Source organism: Periophthalmus magnuspinnatus, chromosome 22 (assembly GCF_009829125.3).
Source record: "Periophthalmus magnuspinnatus isolate fPerMag1 chromosome 22, fPerMag1.2.pri, whole genome shotgun sequence".
Taxonomy (NCBI): Eukaryota; Metazoa; Chordata; class Actinopteri; order Gobiiformes; family Gobiidae; genus Periophthalmus; species Periophthalmus magnuspinnatus.
Window position 1 is genome coordinate 23,639,483 of NC_047147.1, and position 19,117 is coordinate 23,658,599.

General features: G+C 45.3%; 1 protein-coding gene across 1 annotated transcript in view; it reads left to right on the forward strand.

Moving 5' to 3' along the window:
- mgaa (MAX dimerization protein MGA a) overlaps nt 1-19,117 on the forward strand; it is a 33,265-nt gene continuing 14,148 nt past the window's right edge. The window contains exons 1-16 of the mRNA XM_055230938.1: nt 1-502; nt 5,875-6,977; nt 8,014-9,907; nt 11,539-11,677; nt 12,434-12,826; nt 12,936-13,040; nt 13,114-13,230; nt 14,131-14,238; nt 15,052-16,142; nt 16,620-16,893; nt 17,253-17,398; nt 17,745-17,807; nt 18,126-18,156; nt 18,598-18,647; nt 18,742-18,801; nt 19,045-19,084. Coding sequence (XP_055086913.1) covers nt 5,941-6,977; nt 8,014-9,907; nt 11,539-11,677; nt 12,434-12,826; nt 12,936-13,040; nt 13,114-13,230; nt 14,131-14,238; nt 15,052-16,142; nt 16,620-16,893; nt 17,253-17,398; nt 17,745-17,807; nt 18,126-18,156; nt 18,598-18,647; nt 18,742-18,801; nt 19,045-19,084 — 5,548 coding nt within the window. The 5' untranslated portion in view covers nt 1-502; nt 5,875-5,940. The remainder of the gene's footprint in view (nt 503-5,874; nt 6,978-8,013; nt 9,908-11,538; nt 11,678-12,433; nt 12,827-12,935; nt 13,041-13,113; nt 13,231-14,130; nt 14,239-15,051; nt 16,143-16,619; nt 16,894-17,252; nt 17,399-17,744; nt 17,808-18,125; nt 18,157-18,597; nt 18,648-18,741; nt 18,802-19,044; nt 19,085-19,117) is intronic.

Genomic DNA, 19,117 nt, shown 5'->3' on the forward strand with positions numbered 1-19,117 from the left:
CCTTGAAGCGAGCAAAACAAAACATAGATCCGAGTTTGAACCGAGTGTGAGCAGCCACAGAGCCCCGAAGCTCCGCGCTCCCCTCTCCGCTCTCATCCCCGCACAGAGCAGCCTGGGGCCCGGGTGTCTGCGCTGCTCGGGCCGCTCCTCCTCCTCGAGCCCCAGCATTTCTGTTCCAGGCCCCGCTACTCCTCTCCCCGCTCACAGCAGCCTGTGCCCGCGCTCCGTGCTGCTGCTCCCCGGTCTGAGCCCCGGTCTGAGCGCTCGGGACCGGGACGGAGCGGGAGCGTTTGAACCAGGTGGCGCTCACAAAATGGCGGCAGAGGAAGCTGCGCAGAAGGAGCACAAACAGGGCGTTGACGTCACGTATCGAGGCGCCGCATGCTCTTTTCTCCACTCGCGACAAAAACACGGAGAGCACGGATCTAACACGGAATAGGACGGAACCGCGCGGATTCATGTCGCGCCGTCGAACCCCGCGCTCAGTTCGATCCAGAGGAAGGTAAAGGAGGCTTCAGAGCCGGAGGGAGGTGTCTGGGGTCCGGGCTGAGGCCTGGTCCAGCCCTCGGTCTGAACCAAGGCCCAGCACCGCTGTGGGTCTGTGCAGAACCCCCGACCCGCGTGAGCTGCGTGTTTACACGGGATTAACCCCGTTTATGTCCCGGGACTGGTGGGGTTAGCCTGGTTTAGCCCGTGTTAGCCTGGTTAGCTGAGCACGGAGCTACTGTCTCAGGTGCAGTCTGAGCGACCACATACTTGCATTTGTGAGTTCCACTTTGGTCTAGGTCTGTTTGAGGCTCAGGTTCACATTGAAATGTGTGTAATTCTAGCTTGAGTTTGTATTTCGCACAGTATTTTAGAGCTAGCGCTGCAGCTAGCTGCAGCGGGGTGTGTTAGCTTTGCACAAATCCTGTAAAATGACACATTTCTCAAAGTGAACCTTGACTCTCAGATGTCAAACAGCTTGCTCTGTTTGTCCTGTTTATGTGTTTAAGAGCTGATATTTGGATTCAGATTTTGACTGGAGCTTTTCCCAGGTGAACAGGAAGTGTCCATATTTAGAACAAGAGGGAGGAATTTATAGAAACAGGCTGTAGACCCGCACCCACCGGACTGGACCAATCACAGTGAAGTGTGACTATGAGAGGAAGCAGAGGAGTCGTGTTTCCCTGAGTCTGTACACTTAAACGTATGGGAGGATGATGATGTCATGGCTCAGGTGCAGCGGGGGAGGGGTGTCAGTAATGTGGTGTAAGCTCTCACATTTCTATAAGCGTATCACCTCCACAATGTTCAGAAGTAGATGGTCCTGGGAGAGTGTTTGTGTGTTTAACTTAAAACCCCACTGCGTAAGATTTCAGTCTAAAATAAACTTAAATCAGCTACGTTGTGCTTGTGTCTCTGTAGTTCTATTCTGACACTCGTGTATCATTATGTTATAATTTACTGTTTTTTCCGCACTATAAGGCTTACCTTTAATGAATGGCCTATTTTAAAACAGTTTTCACATATAGGGTGCACCGCATTATAAGGTACATAGAATAGAAACTACTATAGTAGCTGTGTTTGTGTTATGCATCCACGAGATGGAGCTGCGCTAAAGGGAATGTCAACAAAACAGACAAGTCAGTCAGTCAAACTTTATTAATAGAATATAAAAAAATGCTCTGAAAACTTTGTTCACTCACAAAACAAGTTAATGCATTCACAATATAGTAACTCTTGAAATAGTGCAAAGCAATAACAATAACTCAACGTTGTTCAAACGTTAATTTCTATATTCACAATATCTCCCAGCCTTGTTTAGTTGTAAACACGTGAAAGAAACATGTAAAGCCTCATTTTTTCAGTTCATTCCTCCTTCACGAATCCGTCGAATTCTTCCTCTTCAGTGACTCAGTTGAACAGTTGGGTGAGCTCGACATTCAAAGTGCCTGATTTCGTCTCGTCAAAATCGACATTGTCCGTGTCGCTGTTGTTGTCTAACAGTTCAGTGACAATTCCTTCCTTCACGAAAGCTCCGAGCACAGTTGAGACTGATATATCAGCCCAGGCAGCCGCAATCCATTGGCAGATTGTGGCGTATGTCGCCCGGCGCTGTCTCCCCGTCTCCCCGTTATTACCACTATTACTTCGGCGACGCCTCTTGACTACGGGTGTCATAATTGACCAATATTGATCCATATATAAGGCGCATCGTTTTATAAGGCACACTGTGGGTTTTTGAGAAAATTAAAGGCTTTTAGGTGCACCTTATAGTGCGGAAAATACGGTACACATTTAAAATCATAATATTCATCTAAAATGACTTAATAGAAGAACAAGTCCTTCTTTTTTTTCATTTGTACCAAAGTCACTATGCGATGCTAAGGAATCCTATGAGTATCACCAATTAAGAAAAAAAAACTGGAGAAGGAAGTGTGTATGTCACAGTGGGCGTGTATGTCAGTGTTCATGTAGGTCATAGTGGGCGTGTACTGGTGGAGGTGAAAATGGGGGTGGATCGGCAAAATAGCGTCTTGAAGATAAGGGATTAAAGATTTTGTAGAATAGGTCAGTGATAAATAAGTTTGCAAGCTTGCCTCTCCACAAACTTTAGTTTTAACTTGGCCTGGTGGAGGGTCTGCCATCTGCATGTTTCTTTGGAGACTGCTTTGCCTGAAATGTTCCACAGTATATCATTATTATTATAAGTATATCATTATTCATTAAACAGATCTATCTCCAAGGAAAATGCTCTAGATTCTGCTGCTTTAAATGGAATTATGGGTCATGGCCATTGAAAATCTGACCATTTCCATTTACCTTCAATAAAACTATAAGTCCCATTCTAGCATGAGTCCAGACACACATGCACACACACATATATATACACACACACACACGTGCACACACACATGCACATACAAACACGTGGTCATCGTAGGCCTGAGGGTTGGGCGGAGCAGAGGCTGCGTGTAGGCCAAACCATACCTGGGCTGAAGCAGTCTATGCTTGGGTTCATTACATGTCAATGAGAAGAATTAGGGATGCACCGATACTAGTACCGATACTGAATAATAAGCTGGATCAGTATCGGTTCCATGTTATCAGTTCAGACAATATCCTAATTGGGCTTTAATTGGATGTAATCAGACTGTTTACAGGCTGAGTTTGGCTCATAATGTTTGAACTTTTCTTCATCCAAAGCTTCAGTCTGATGTGAAGAAGATGTCACAGTTACAGAACACTACTGGCTCTGTGTGGAACAAGTGAACTGTGTTTTAATGAAATAAGAGACATTCTGTCTTTGTACTGCTATCGGTTCATACGGGGAATCAGAACTGAAAAAGCTGGGAGGGTGCATCCCTTAGAAGAATGCTTTCTGAAGCTGCAGGTTTGAGTTCTGTCCGTTTCCTGTAGAAGCTCTGATGCTTGTGGCACATTTTGTTTCTGAAACACAGGATGTAGTTTAATTTCACAAAAGCAGATCCTACGTTGCTTTAGCGTATTTACTCACACATGCCTTTAGGATCAGAATGTTAAAAATAAAATTAAAACCGCAAGCAGTGATAAAGGCCCTTGTGACCTTGGGGAGGCACACTGCAGTAGGAGGGTTTTGTCTCTAAACCTTTGGCTGTACTGTCTGCAGTGTTTTGTACAAGATGCTTTAAAGTAGCAGTGCAGTAAACAGAAGGAATAGATATGTGATTCAAAATGACCGCCTTTTTGTTGGAAATAAGATGTGGCCCCCATAGACCTTTTTGGTTAAGGTTTTGTACTATTACAACTATTGTCTGACATTCAACGTGAGTTGAAGGTGGAGATGGAGATGTCCTTATCCCATAATTTCCATGTCATGATGTTAGGCCAATAAACAAACACAAAACTTTCATGGAGGGTTTGGTACAAACCAAGTGCCATTTTGGCATCAAATGTGTCTGTCAGCCTATGTCAGACTTCTGTCTGCGTTCGAGCTTCTGCCATTCTATGCTGCTTTGCAAACAGAGTTTCTAGTGTCAGTGTTTTGACAAATTTTGTGTTACGTCAACCAATCAGGACGTGGTGATGTATCATATAAAGCCACAAAACAACAGGATGAGTTTCAGTGGATTTTGAGCCTAAATACTGAAGTATGGAATATAGCAGTGTGTTTGTGTTCTGAACTACACTGAAGTGAGCCCATGGACGAGTCAGACATGTGCACAGCAGGGGTCGTGTGTGTGTGTTCATTAACAGTGTCCCCAACAAATAAACCAACAGTTCAAATCAGTCTTTTCAGGCAGTGCTCAAGGTTTTACTGATCTCAAGATTTTGGTGCATGTCCTGGGCGTCAGACACACATCCTAGGCAGGTCTCCAAAAGGCTGTGGCATCAACAGAAAGCAGGAGAGTCTGGCTCACCAGGCAAACATCGGACTACACTTTGTCAATGAGCTCCTAAGAGTCTCAAGAGTCTTATAAAGTTGCGTCTTTTTTTTTTTTTTTTTTACAAGTATTTAACTTAAATACACATATAAAAAAAACACTTCAGCTGGTAGCTGTTGCTTTTTCTGCGTGTATTTTTGTTCACATGTGAGTAGTTGCTAAAGAACTTCAGATGTAGGGAGATGTGATCAGAGGTTCCAAAGTTTTCAGCCCAAATGTGAATAAACCCCAAATGTCTCTGTCTCTATCAGACCCTGCATCAGTGCACAACCCCCCAGAACCTGAGGGAGACTGGGATCACAGCTTTGGGTTGTTCAGCTCCTACTTCAGAATCTGGAGTTTACTGTTAGACTGGAAAATATATAGTCTTGCAGGGTTTTCTCTTTGGCTTTGTGAAATTATCCATCCATCTATCCACCCTTCCTTCCATCCATCCATCCATTTTCTTCCACTTATTCGGAACCAGGTCGCGGGGGCAGCAGTCTAAGCAGAGAATCCTAAACTTCCTCACCCCGGACACGTACTCCAGCTCCCCCAGTGGGAGCCCAAGGCTCTCCCAGGACAGCTAAGAGACATAGTCCTTCCAGCGTGTCCTGAGTCTACCCTGGGGCCTCCTTCCGGTGGGACATGCCTGGAACACCTCTCCAGGGAGATGTCACCTCAGCTGGCTCCTCTCGCAGAGGCTCTACTCCGAGGTCCTCTAGTGTGAACGAGCTCCTCACCCTATCTCTAAGGGAGCGCCCAGCCACCCTCTGGAGGAAACTTGTTTCGGCGGCTTTTATCCACGACCTTGTATCCATGATCATTACCTAAAGCTCATGACCATAGGTGAGGGTAGGAACGTAGATTGACCGGTAAATTGAGAGCTTCATCTTTCGACTCAGCTCCTTCTTTACCGGTCCGATACAGCAACTGTGAACGCTGCACCAATCCGCCTGTGTAATCTCACGCTCCATCCTTCCCTCACTCGTGAATAAGACCCAGAGATATTTGAACTCCTCCACTTGAGGCAGAGACTCTCCAACTGCCCAAAGACGGCAAGCTTTGTGAAATTATTATTATAATTATTATTACATATCTCTGTTTCTGACCCAAACTGCTCTCACAAGACTGCACCTGCAGGGGGAGCTCATGCAAAAACTACTGTTTTATGCAGAAAAAAGTACTAGGAAACAATTTATTTAAATAAAGACAGATCAAACTTGAGAACCGTGAGTTTAATCTGACTTTTTACAGATAAATACCAAAAAATATAAAGCTCCCTCACTCACTCTTATGCTGTTGTCCCATAGAAATCATCGACTCATTCCACATTTCATGAATTTGTATTTCTTACTTCCTGCAATGTATAAATATGAAATAAAAATAAACCTCTTGTGTGCCACACCCACCTCTGAGTCTTTTGTTGCTGTTGAACTCTGTGTTAAACTGAGCCCAAACCTCAGACCTACTCTTGTCTGTGTTGCAGGACCCCGACAGACCGGACCCAGGACCTGAGGGGCCGTGAGGGGCAGTAGATGTCTCAATCCGTTCCATGGCTCAGGCGCAGCAGAGAGAGATGGTGCTGCTTCAGGAAGAGCCCTGTGGCAGGGCGCCCTCTACTGGAGGGTACAGGTGGGGTATGGAGAGGGGAAAATCGAGCCCTCACCCTCAGAAAGAGACCAGACCGGAAGAGAACCTGCCTCCGGAGTGTGTCCTCCGGGGCATCCGGGTCACTCTGGACAACAACAGCATGTGGAACGAGTTCTATCGCTGCAACACGGAGATGATCGTGACCAAACAGGGCAGCCGCATGTTCCCGTACTGCCGCTTCCGCTTGTCGGGCCTCAGCCCCCATAAGAAGTACAGCCTCCTCATGGACCTGCAACCGGCCAACGGCCACAGGTACCGCTGGGGTGGGTGCAGCTGGCAGGTCTGCGGCAAAGCCCAGAGTCCCATTACAACGCCGCCCTTTGCCCATCCTGACTCCCCCGCCTCAGGCCAACACTGGATGCAGAGTCCGGTGTCGTTTTACCGCCTCAAACTGACGAGCGATGCAGACGACAGTAGCGGGAATGCAGTGCTGCACATGAACCAGCTCTACCTGCCACACCTGCATGTGGTCCAGACCGACAGGACCAAAGAGGTCAAGCTGAGTGGGCCTGGAGTCATCACCTTCACCTTCCCTCAGACAGAGTTCATGGCGGTGTCGGCATATCAAAACACTAGGCTCACACAGCTTAAAGTGGAGTACAACCCATTCTCCAAAGGCCTAAAGGACGACACTGCAGCAAAGGGACTCAAACAGCACTGTAATGAACCAGGCCCAGAACAGAACCCACTCAAGAAGAGCCTCAAGTCTCTGTTAGCAAACCACAAACCCAAGAGCTCCAAACTTGCAGAGCCTAAAGGAGAACCTAAAGAACAACAAGAGGTTCCAAAAACCTCCACAAACCAGCTCAAAACCACCTCCACAGATCAGCCCAAATCCTCTTTCACAGAACTGTCCAAGTCCTGCTCCAAGGACGAGTCCAAGTACAGGCCCAAAGACCGGTCAGAGCCTGCAGCTAAAGGCCCAACAGAACAAACCTGGTAAGAGCCAAGGTCTAGAATGGTTTCAAAAAGGGTTTAATAAAGACTGTTCTATCGCTGTGTGGGTCAAACCTTGGTCCTTGTTTAACCTGAGCTTCTTCTTGCAGTTGTCCCTTCTGAGATGTACAGTTGTTTTCTTCAGGTTTTTAAGTTAAGAGAAGGTCATAGGGTGAAAAAGTCACTGACAGCAGGAGATGTAGGTTCTGTATTTGAACAGAGCGCCCATGAAAAGTTGACCATGGAGAGTCTGAGTGCTCTCACTGGAGTCTCTCTGTATAAATAAATACAATAAAAATCATGTGATTTCAAAACATGTGACAAGGCAGATTTAAGGTTACAGTTTTATTATGATCGCAAACCCATTTGTTGTTTGCCATACAAATGGCCCACAATTTACTACTGAATATCTCTGAACGACCCAAAATAAAATTTCATCGAGGGAAGTTTAAGAACATAGAGCAGATCGAGTCATCAGGGACAGTGTCAGGACAGTGTGAGGAGAGTAACAGCCTCAGAACAAAAGTGTCTCTCCTTTGCTCTGGAACATTTTCTGCCATATTTGATGTAGAAAGTTCGTACTATAGCTATCTCCAAGCAGGGTTGCCATGGATACAGGAAAAACAAACTGCTCAAATCACCATCACAATTTAACTTTTGCCTTTACACTGTGCATGCTGCACTTCTTAGTTGGTCAAAATCCCCAAATATGAATTTAAAAATTTAACAAAGATTTTAAGATTTTTTTTTATTTTATTACTTGGTGTGCAAGACAGTCAGCCATAAGAGCAGCCAATCATGGCCATGGAAACCAAACGTTTTTTTTAGATGAAACCCTATAGATCAAAGGTGATGGTTGTCTTGGTTAATTTGAAACACGATGCCTACCAAAAATACAGAGCTCTGAAAACATCTGAAGTCTGAAAAGAATAGTACCAAATCTAATCACAGTGTCCACACTTTTAGGTCCTCAGATCCCTAACACTTGTAAAATGTCTCTAATTCTGTATATTTCCTGTTTCATATTTCCCTCCTGTAGCCACACTTCTCGGCCATCACAGAAGTTGTTCTCGGAGCGAATTCGAGAGGCGCACGTGGCTCTGCAGCGGTGTAACCTAACTCAGTATGAAGTCCATAGCATTTCCTCTGAACAAACACCAAAAAACTGTATGAAAGACTCTGAAAAAGAGGGAACAAGAGCTCAAAACTGTACGAAGAATGCAGAGAAAGTGAAAAAGGATTGTTCCATTTCAGACAAAGACGACTCAAGGGCCGAAGTCTCTAAGGAGAATAAACCTGTAACGTCGACCGCCTCAAAATCTGAATCTTCGTCTGATGTAAGAGTTCACAAACGCCCGGCCACATTGCCTTTGTCTGCGCTCGGGTTGTTCCTAAAGCAACACTCCGCAAAATCAAAAAAGACAAAAGTCGAAACGGAAAATACTAAAGGCTCAAAACCAGAATCACAAAAAACAGAAACCAGACTTGAACCATCTTTGAGCAAGTCTAAAGACATTTCTGACTCGCTCACAGTAGCTGAAGGCAAAGGACCTAAACAAGAATTATCAATAGAGAAAGCAGTATCTCATAAACCAGACCATAAGCTAAGACTGTCCTCCAGTTCAACCAAGAAACAGGAGAATTTCACACTAGAATTTCAGAATTTGGAACATAATTTGTCAAAAGAAGAATCTGATTCTTTGCATCAGTCAAAGCAAGAATCATATGCAACAGACATACCCAAATCAGAGCCTATGTCAACAGAAAGGCTATCAGAATGTTTATCAGTAATTCTACCAGAAACATCTAAGCAGGTACAAAGTGTTCCAAAATTTCGAAAGAAACCGAAATCACGTAAAAGGTCCAAATGGCACAAACCAAAACCAAAACAACCAACTCAAACGTCTCATTCAGTGCTGTCTTTGTCTGAAAGTTTATCGTCTAAACTCACTCTCTCAAAGAATGTTTTTGGCGATGTTCCTAAAACAAACCAGCATTTAGATTCTCATTTAGAGGAGCAAATGAAAGAGACTGAACCTTCTCAGACTGACCTGTGTTTAGCTTCAACCTCAACAGTGTTACGAACCTCTCCTCCGCCATTCTGTGTCCTCCCCTCCATTTCACCTCCTTTGGCTACAGTGTTACCTGGCTCCGCCCCTCTCTCCTCGGCTCCTCTGCCTGATCCGGAGTGTGCCAGGTTTGGGTTCGAGCCACTCTCTCCAGCCAGTTCCCCAGAACCTCTCCCTAATCTCCCAGAGTCATTAACCTTAGATTTAGAACCACCCGAAGTCCCTAAGAATATGACACCTGACCTCGAGAAAGACGAGGGCAAAATGGAGTTGTCTGTGTTTAAGTGGCATACTGTGTTACCGCCGCCAGAGCAGTGCCTGGCCGCCCCCTTCTCACCATTTCAACCCCCCGTTTCCCCCCCTGCGCTTAACTCTCAGTCTGAAAACAGCGCCCCTTCTCTGCCGCCCGAAGCCTCTGCGTTTCAGGAACAGTCTTTACCGTTTCCGGGGGAACTGTCGCCTCTCGCGCTTCAGTTTCCGGTGTCGCCCACATTTTCTTCGCTGGACGGAGACGCACTTTCCCCAACTGATCTCACGGAGCTGGTGCATTTCTTTGCGGGCGCTGATGCTGATTTGGGGATTGGGGATGATTTTTCGAACGCAACAACAGAAGAGCAAATGCCGCAGGTTATGGAGGAGAGGCCAGAGGAGAGGTCTGAGGAAAGGCCAGAGGAGAACGTAGAGCTGCAGGCGGAGAAGAGAGCTGATCAGAAGAGGCCAGAGCACACACCCAGAGGACAGAGGAGCAGGAAGAGGAGACGAGGAGCTGCTAAAGTGGAGCTGGAGCCGGACTCGTCGTACGCTGTTATGAAGCCCAGTCTGGAGGAGGTGGAGGAGCAGCTGTTTGTTTCATTCACCTCAAAGGTAAAAACACAGTACAGTCTCTAATGTCTGTGTAGACCCTCAGTCGTCCAGGTCTGATCCATAGCAAAAGACCAAGTTCAAAATCTGTCAACTGGACAAATCAGAACTGAAGAAGCGGCTCGGATGAGCAGCAAAACGTCTTCACTCCTACAACAGTTTGTCCAGTTGACAGATTTTGAACTTTGTCTTTTGCTATACAGTCTCTAATCCTAAAATTGCCTATTCAAATCCCACTTTCAACATAAAGATAATTGGTAGAGATGTCAGACCCACTACCCACTGGTTGGTGGTGTGATTCCAGCTCCTACAGTTGGTGATGTGTCCTAAGGCAAGACACTTGACCCACCTGTCTGTGTAAACTGGTGTGTGAATGTGTGTGTGAATGGGTGAGTGAATGGATGAGGGGTTTCCTGATGAAACGCGCTGAGTGCCTAGACCATAAATGTAGAGTTATCGACAATGCTACAGCCAACATCTCACACTTTCGTTCACTCAAGAAGTTAAGTGGCAAGTGTTTCTGAGAGAATGTGACGTCACCAACAACATTAAGCTCCAAATGAAGCGCACCGAGTCTAGCAGTTATAGCGGCTAATCTGTAGCCCAGTTCCATATTTGGAATTCCAACTGCCAGTATCATAGCAACCAAAGCGCCAATCAGGAGTGAGGCTATTGAAGGTAACACCCCTTCCCGCCCACACTGCTGGTAAGCACTTGGCAACGCTGTCAATCAAACCTGTTGCTAACGCTAAGCTGGAGCAACCTTTGGGAAAGAAGGTGCCTGATTTGTCTGTTGTTAATGTTCATATCTTGATTTAGGGTCAAAATAGTGAAATAAAATCCTCAGGATTATGTACAGCGAGTTAATGTGATCATTTTAAGGTCAGAATGACGAGTCTGACAGCAGCAGTTACAAAGCGAGGGGCCACGCTTTTTTTTTTTTACATAGAAAGTGATTTGTAGCCAGAGTTGATGGAGCTAAATGCTTCCTTCCTGTAATCTGTGGTCATATTACACATTCATACACCAGCTACACAGGTGGATTAAGTGTCTTGCCCAAAGACACAACAGCATTATAGGCAGGTGAGCTCATATTCCTGGGGCACTCTCTAAACCTCTCTTTGTGATCTGCCTGATTCTTGAGATCACTATTCTCTGATCATTGTTCTAATGTTGTTTCCTCATCACAAACAGACCTGAAGTTGTGTCTTGTTTAATCTATACATGTTTAACACACAAACCCTGCATATTAGGCCTATATATTTGTTCTCTCAAACTGAAAACACTCTGTTCCACTTTGTAATGTCATGTACAGGAAGCGCTCCACTCTTTTTTTTTTTAAAGTCCATACACCTTCACTATAATCATTTGGATAATTTTAGTCCTGGAATTGCCCATCTCTACTGAACTAAAGGCAAAAGCCATGTGTGAATGAAACAAAACACAACTCCAGGTATGTTTTTGAGGAGGTAACATCATTAGAACACGGCTTAAATCTCACATGAGTCAGTTTTGTGTAATTTAGGAGCTTTAATGGTAAAGGCCCGAGAATAGAACCGCAAACCACAGTCTGTCTTGTGAGTGATTGTGCTGAAGGACACAGTTCTGACATGGTTGTTGTGTCCATGTTTCAGGAGGCGTTGGAGCTTCACATTGGAGACTCTCCAGAAAACTCTCAGACTGGCCCTGCCCCCTCAGCTCATACTTACCCTGCACCTTTGTGTCAGACTGGCTCCACCCCCTCGACGTTTGGCTCCAAAGACACAAGCGGCGGTGAGTTTTTTTAAGGATGTTTATAAATCATCTTTATCACAGAGTTCATGACTAGTTTTGATGACACTATGCCGAGGCGAGTGGTAAGGCTAATTTAGAATTGATGAATAAAATAAATGAAAATACAAATGTCCAACAGCACCCCCTGGGATAGACTCATAGTTAGCACTGGCACGGAGGCCGCACAGGATCATAGTTAGCTTTAGCATAGAGGCCACATACATCGAGACAGAAACAGAAGATTTTATCAGGTCAAATTTATTCATTTGATGTTTGACACATTCACAATTGATTTGGTTGAGATCAAATGTTTTACAGTGTTTGTGTCACTGGATCTCGAATTACATTAAGCTTAGAATTTAAGGCAGAGAAAAGCAGCAGATTTCATCTCGCTCCACAACCTGAGGATCCAGATGTTACTGAGTGAACCCTATTGGCCTGTTTAAACGCCTCCATGTCCCGTCATTGGCTTTATTTTGGCCCGGTCACTTGCAAACATACACCAACCGCACGCTAATCACAGGGCACATGTTAGCGCTAAAGACGACATTAGAGCCAATCCCAATAGTTACAGCCTATTGTAAATCGTTCCCGTCGTACCTGACAACATGGAAGAGCGAATGCAATGCTCAAACAACAAACGGAGGGGTTTAGGGTTTTTATAAATGCCATTCTAGTGCCGCCTCCCAGTGAATTGCTTAAGTCTATAGTGTTAATGTCATGTCAGTGTCATGTTTTAACCCTGTGCTTGTGCAGTTCCAGAGAGTCTGAAGCAAAACCGCCCAGACTCTCCTCCTGAATCCTCCACCACACAAGAACAAAACGAGGAAACAACAGAGCGCAAACAACACAAGGCCACAGGAGATAGGGAACAAAACAAGGAGTCAGGAGAGAGGAAACGACATGAGGAACCAGAGAGGAAACTAAATAAGGAACTGGGTGAACCCGTACACAAAACCGCTGCTGCTCAAACAAGGATCTACCACGAGGCTACGGCTAATGAGAATGCTAACGAGGAAGCTATCGAAGATGTTATCACTAACAGAATATACCTGGAGGATGCACAGAATCAGGAACTGTCCAGAAAAAACTCATATCAGGAACCAGCCCCAGAGAACTCTCACATCCAGCAGATCTCAAAAGAAGACAGTGAGTTTTCTGTGGACTAACATTTTAGTAAACATAAAAACTAAAAAACATGTTAACTCATTCCATAAATCAAAATAAGTGAACAGTCTTTCTCTCTTTCCCTCTTCAGCCTCTTTGTCTCTGGACAAGCAGATCTCTGAGTTTCAGCAGCTTCTTCTCAGAGATGTCAAGCTCATGAAGCACAAACAAGTGATCCACCCGGTGTTACAGCAAGGTACTGCACCTCCTCATCTACTCTCATTTATATTTTTTTTATCAGTTCATAAAGTTTATTTTTGTCTCCACAGTGGGTCTGAAGATGAGTCTGCTGGACCCCTCCCTCCCTGTTGACCTCCAGTACCTGGGCATCCCTCTGCCCCTCCCCCCTCCACAAACCAATCAGGAGCCGAGTTCAGCCGACACAGGTGAATACGCTCGGAGGAGGTGCCATGTGCTCAGGAGTCATTCTGTTGAGAGTCTTTACTGAAGCCTGAAGCCCTCCACAGGCTTTTTCTTGTATAAACGATTAGTTATCACATGTGGTCTTTATGGTGTGTGGAGTATCTGTGTGCAGTGCTTGACTCCTCCCCCTCTCTCCAGGCTGTGTCTGAATGTCCACACTATTCCCTACAGGGGGCGCTATTTAGGAGTAACGCCATTTTTAGTGGTGTCCGAATGTCCAGTTGGTGAGAAAATGGAGCGCTCAAAATTTGCCACAGTGCACCTTGAAAAGTAGTGTTCACTAGACTGGTCAATATAGACCACAATGCATTGTGAGAGTTGGAAAAACACCAGTGACAGAGACAGGACCTGGACGTGGACACAGCACAACCAAATGAAGCAGATAAAAGCGCTGGTTTATCACACATCCTGATTATGAGTGAAACATTCTTAAATAAACTATCATGATGTAAAGGTGCTAGTGTTAGCCGCCTTAGCTCGAGCTGTTGAGTGAGAATTACCACATCTCTCTTTACTTGAGATCCAGTTTGACATAAACATGTGAGATTATTATTAGTCAATAAAGACTTGCCAGTCCAATCTGATCAGTATTTTTTGTCAGAAATCAAGTTTTCATCAGAGTTTAAACTTTGAGTTTTTTTACCCAGACCCATAGTCACATGACCTGAGTGTAGTGAGCTGTGTGTCTGAGTCGCTCTGTGAATGAGGCTCTATAGAGTCCACTAAGAGTGCAGGGCTGTGGAGTGACTGAGGGGTCGGGCTGGGGGACATTCGGACACAGCCCCTGTCTGACCCCATCATATACTTCCTCCTGGTTTTATGATGGTCTGATTTTCGGCCGTATTCTGTATTCTCGTCTGTAGGAGGTGTCAGTGGAGCCTTTGTGTCCCGAACAGGAAAAACCACCGACGTGACTCAGATCAAAGGATGGAGAGACAAGTACAGCTCTGACTCAGTGCTGTCCCCTGAAGGTGAGACCATTTATACAGACAAACCTCCCTATCAAAGTCTGGCCTGGTCTCAAGCTAAGCAGGTATGGACTTGGATGGAAGACCGTTGGCACCAGGTGCCACAGGGCGGGCGGTCATTGTGTCCTTAGGCAAGACACTTCCCCCACATTGCCTAATGTGAATGTGGTGTGTGTGTGTGTGGGTGTGTGTGTGTGTGTGTGTGCATGTGCATGTGAGCACTGATGATGGGGAGGGTCTTTTCTGTGGAGTGAATGCACAAAAAGTGACTGAGCGTTTGGAAAAGAGCTGTATCTGTGCCTGTGAGGGCCACTAACATCTGGAACAGTCTTCCTCTGCATTTAAAGGAGAGCCCTACACTGATCAGCTTTAAAACACAACTGAAACTATGGCTGAAAATAAACCAGTCATGTGACCATTAGACTTTTGTTTGGGCTGTTTGTATTGCATGTTGTATTTTTTATGTATTTGCCTGCCTAGGGACTATGGATGAAAACTAACTTTGTAGCTAAAATTCGGCATATTTACATCTGTTTTATACTGATGTTCATTAATGTGCATTGTCCCTATCAAATAAATAAATAACTATAAGACAAATGGAGAACTGAACCAGGACTGAACCAAGATTAGACCGGGTCTAAAACAACTTTAAACCAGGTCTAAATCTGGACCAAACCTGGACTAGACCAGCTCTAAATCAGGTCTAAATCAAGACTAAAGCAGGACTAAACCGTGGTTGGACCCGGACTAAACTAGGTCTGAACCAAATTCAAACCAGGACTGAACCAGGACTGAAATCTTTCCTCCTCTCCACAGCGGCCCCTGTGTCTGAACCAAAGAAAAACCTCTCGGCGTTCTGCAGCGACATGTTGGATGAGTACCTGGAGATGGAGGGCAAACTCATCGACGAACGTGCTTCCTCGTTCACGACCCATGACCCCGCCCCCTCCCCTGTGACCTTCGATCTCCCCACACACAGCAAGAGCTACGTCCGCGTGCTAACCAGTGTGCTAAAGGCTAACCCAGTGGCGGACAGCAGCACCAGTGACCTCATCTCTGGCTTCGTCCCTCCCTCCAAACGCCCTAAACCTCCACCAAACCGTGCTGCCAAGAAAACGTTCAAACAGAGGAAGAAACTCACGCGCAAAGACGAAAACTACAAACTCACAACAAATTATGAGGAGCAAAGAGGAATGCAACCTGGAGTCCAGAACGTGGAACTGGTAGACGCCAGGAAACTCAAGACTTTACGAGAGAAACGGCGCTTGTTTAAGGCGGGTTTTGGGTTCGACAATGAAGCTCAGATGATTCAACAGAAAAAATTTGGAGAGACAGATGAGGCTTTGTGTTTAGAAACCGAAAACACGGCAGACTCATATGATTATGATTTCACCGAACCGCTGTCTCACTCACCCAAACTACAAAAGAACCAGAAGCACAGGTCCGACAGTTACGCCAAAGAGAGCAACTCTGCTTTTGATTCGTTTTCGGAGAGTTCCAAATGGAGCGAGTTTGATTTCGACCACACAGAGCCGATCTCCGAGCCACCCGAGTTTGGACTGAAACAGGGCAGACGCCGAAGGAGGAGGCGGAGGAGGTCAGAGGAACTGGAGCTAATGGCGCCGCTCGAGTCCGATTCTGAACTGTGCAACGAGGAAACTGACCAGAAACCGGCCATTCGGAGCCAGAGCAGGCAAGACAAAGCCAAGCAGAGAGAAGAGGAGATGGAGACGCCTAATCAGAAGGAGCAGGAGCCAAAGCAAGCCAATCAGAGCTGGCCACTGATGACGAAGGCACTGGTGAAGCAGAGGGACCTGGAGCAGAGAGGATTCTGGGAAGGAAAACAGCGCACCTACATCACCCACGAGCGTGCGACTGTGGCCCTCAGCTCCCTGTTCACAATCAAGGTACTGGCAGAGTGGTTAGCCCATCTCAGTTTCTGTTGTCTGCTCTTTGTATTGACAAACTCAATTTCTCAAACTCAAAGTCAATCTCATTTAGTTTAGGATCTTGGAATGACAATGTTATATTTTTGCATTCTGTCTTACTTCCTCAAAAAGACTTTATTTATTAGAGAAGAGAACTTTATTTGTCCCACAATGGGAAATTACTGTGTTGCAACGCAAAGTTGAAGAACAACCTGAAACAGAAATACTCAATTAAAAATCACGATAAATAAGTATTAAAATCTGCTTAAATCAAACCAATCAAACCTCTGTCTGTCTCTCTCTCTCACTCTCCCCCTCATTCTCTCTTTCCCTTCCTCCCTCTCTCTCTCTGCTTTCTCTCTTTCTCCCCTTCCCTCCCCCATCTCTACCCTCTCTCCCCTCTCTCTCTTTCTTTCTCGCTCTGTCATTCCCTTTTCCTCCCGCCCTCGCTCTCAGGGTTTCGTGGCGGAGGACCCTCGTCTCCCAGTCCGCCTCGCCCCCCGCCCGGCCCCTCGCTGTCTGAATGACTTCTGTAGACTGGGATGCATGTGTGCCAGCCTCACCCACTGTGCCCGGAGCACCCACTGCCGCCGCGCCCACTGCATGCTGCGCTGTACCTGCCTCAAACAGAAGGTGGTGCTACTGCGCAACCTCGACAACTCTGACAGCCCCTCCCCTCGTTACCCCGCCAAGAAGAAAAAGAGGAGGAGGAGGATGAAGATGGCCTACGGTGAGCCAGATGTCCTTCTTGTGTGTCAGATGATGTCTCCATAAATACACAAAAATGCTGCCCCTCACATCATGTTTGTCAAGTTGCTGTGTACAGTTTCATTAGTGGAATGCAGCTGATTGTGTTTTGGGCGAATATAACATTTTCAACAACAATTTTTCAACAATAAACGGAAACATGGTGATCTAAATATGCTATATGTTACAGTTAATACCCCATAGAAGTCAAATACCCCCTCTTTAATGTACTTTAATCTGACCAGTATCACAATATTTATCAAAGAATTCACACAGACTCTTGTGAATTTTCCCATTTCAATAATCTGTGCCATTATGGAGGATTATCTTGTCTGTGTTCAGTTCTGAAGGAGGCAGAGAGCGTATCCCAGCCCGCTTCTCCAGTCCGGACTCTGTGGGTCAGAACCAGGGACCAGGACCAGGACCTGGACCTGGACCCAGTCTGTGTCCCTGCTGCGTCTGTGCTCCAGTGGCACACAGCAGAACAGGTGAAGTCTCCTTTTTAAACTTCTCTGAAGGACAGGTCAGGTTTTAAAAGAACCAAAGTTGCTAATATATAAAAGAGTTTTGAGTTTCCAAACTGTTCAGATCTTTAACCATGTTCTAGTCATTTCTTCTTGTCCTCTGGAGTTTAATTTGGAGTGATTCATGTTTGAGTAATTTTCAAGATGTAATTTTGCTCATCTCAGGTGGAGGGGAAAGCTCACAGTATGGACACAATAAAAACTTCCAAATGAAGAAAAAGCATGCCTTTATTTCAGTCTATGTTGGTAAAAAGTGTCGTACTATGGCTTAAAAGTGTACATGTTTCCTGTTTGTTCACGTTGTCCTCAGGCAAGTGAAGAGGGTCAGAGCTGCGCCAGAATCCGGAGTTTCTCTGAACGCAAGCGCAGAAAAGTGAGAAACTGAGTTTACTAAAGATCTTTCTCTTAAAACATTTATATAAACTCAAATAGACCATGTGAATGTCACTGTAAACTCATATGAACCAGTTTAAACTCACTAATGTGTCTCTCACTCTCTCCCGCCCTCTCTCCCCTGCTTTCTCATTCTCTGCCTCTTTCCCTCCCTCTCTCTTGTTCTCCCCCTCTCCCTCTTTCCCCCTGTCTCCTCCACCCCCTCTCTCGCTCTCTTCCCCTCTCTCACTCTCTCCCTTCCTCCCTCCTCCTCACTATTTCTGTCTCTTCCCCCTCTTGCTCCTCCTCCCTCCTGAAGCAGAGGCCTGGTTCAGAATCCGTTCCTGCAGGTGAGACACACCTGAATTTTACATTTGAAACATAAAATACCAGAATGTTTGTACCTCATTTTTACTGTTAGTTCATTTTCATTTATTTTCATAGTTCATTTATTCCTCATTTACCATATGTAAAGCAGAGCATCCTAATTATTCAGCACGATGAGTTTATAAGCACTTTTCACAAATTTCAGAGACCAGTGTAACAATATGTATGCTAACCGAGAATACAGACAGCACACAGCAGACATATTTTGACCTCAAAATCTGTTTAAAAACTATTATTTTATTATTTATTATATTATATATGTATACTGGGGCAGGACACATTTGGCTTAAACACATGTGAAATGCACACTGCCTTAAATTGTATTGTTATCACAGTAGTAATTCAGAAGAGGCTCTTTGGTTCTCTCCTGTTTAGTCCTAACCCTGGTTCTGATTCTGTTGCAGTTCTCAGCGAACATCTGAACAAAGAACCGAGCGACCCCACGGTAACCACGGTAACCAGTGTTTCACCTTTTTATAAGAAGAATGCATTCACACTGAAGATTAAACCGTGTGTATGGGATTTACTGAGGTGTGGTGGTGTTTCAGGAGGAGAGCCGAAGCTGCGCACGAATCAGAGCGTTCACCGGCCGCACTCCGAGGAAACAGGTCCGTGAATGTTTCTGAATGTGTAAAAGTGTGTTCATATTAAACATAGACTGTATATATAAATGAACATAGCTAACCTGCTGGCACCTTGTTCCACATAGGAAGTGATTCCAAATATGAAACGGGCTCCAGATTAACTGCTATAACTGCTAGTCATCCGCTTCATACAGTCTATGGTTCTATGGAGCTCACACCGATGTACTGACTCATGTCTCTAATGTTTCTGTTTATTTTGTTCTTCAGCAGAAAACTCCAGAGTCAGACAAACCATCGACTCCATCAGGTCAGACATTTAAACTGGAAATGTCAGAAATGT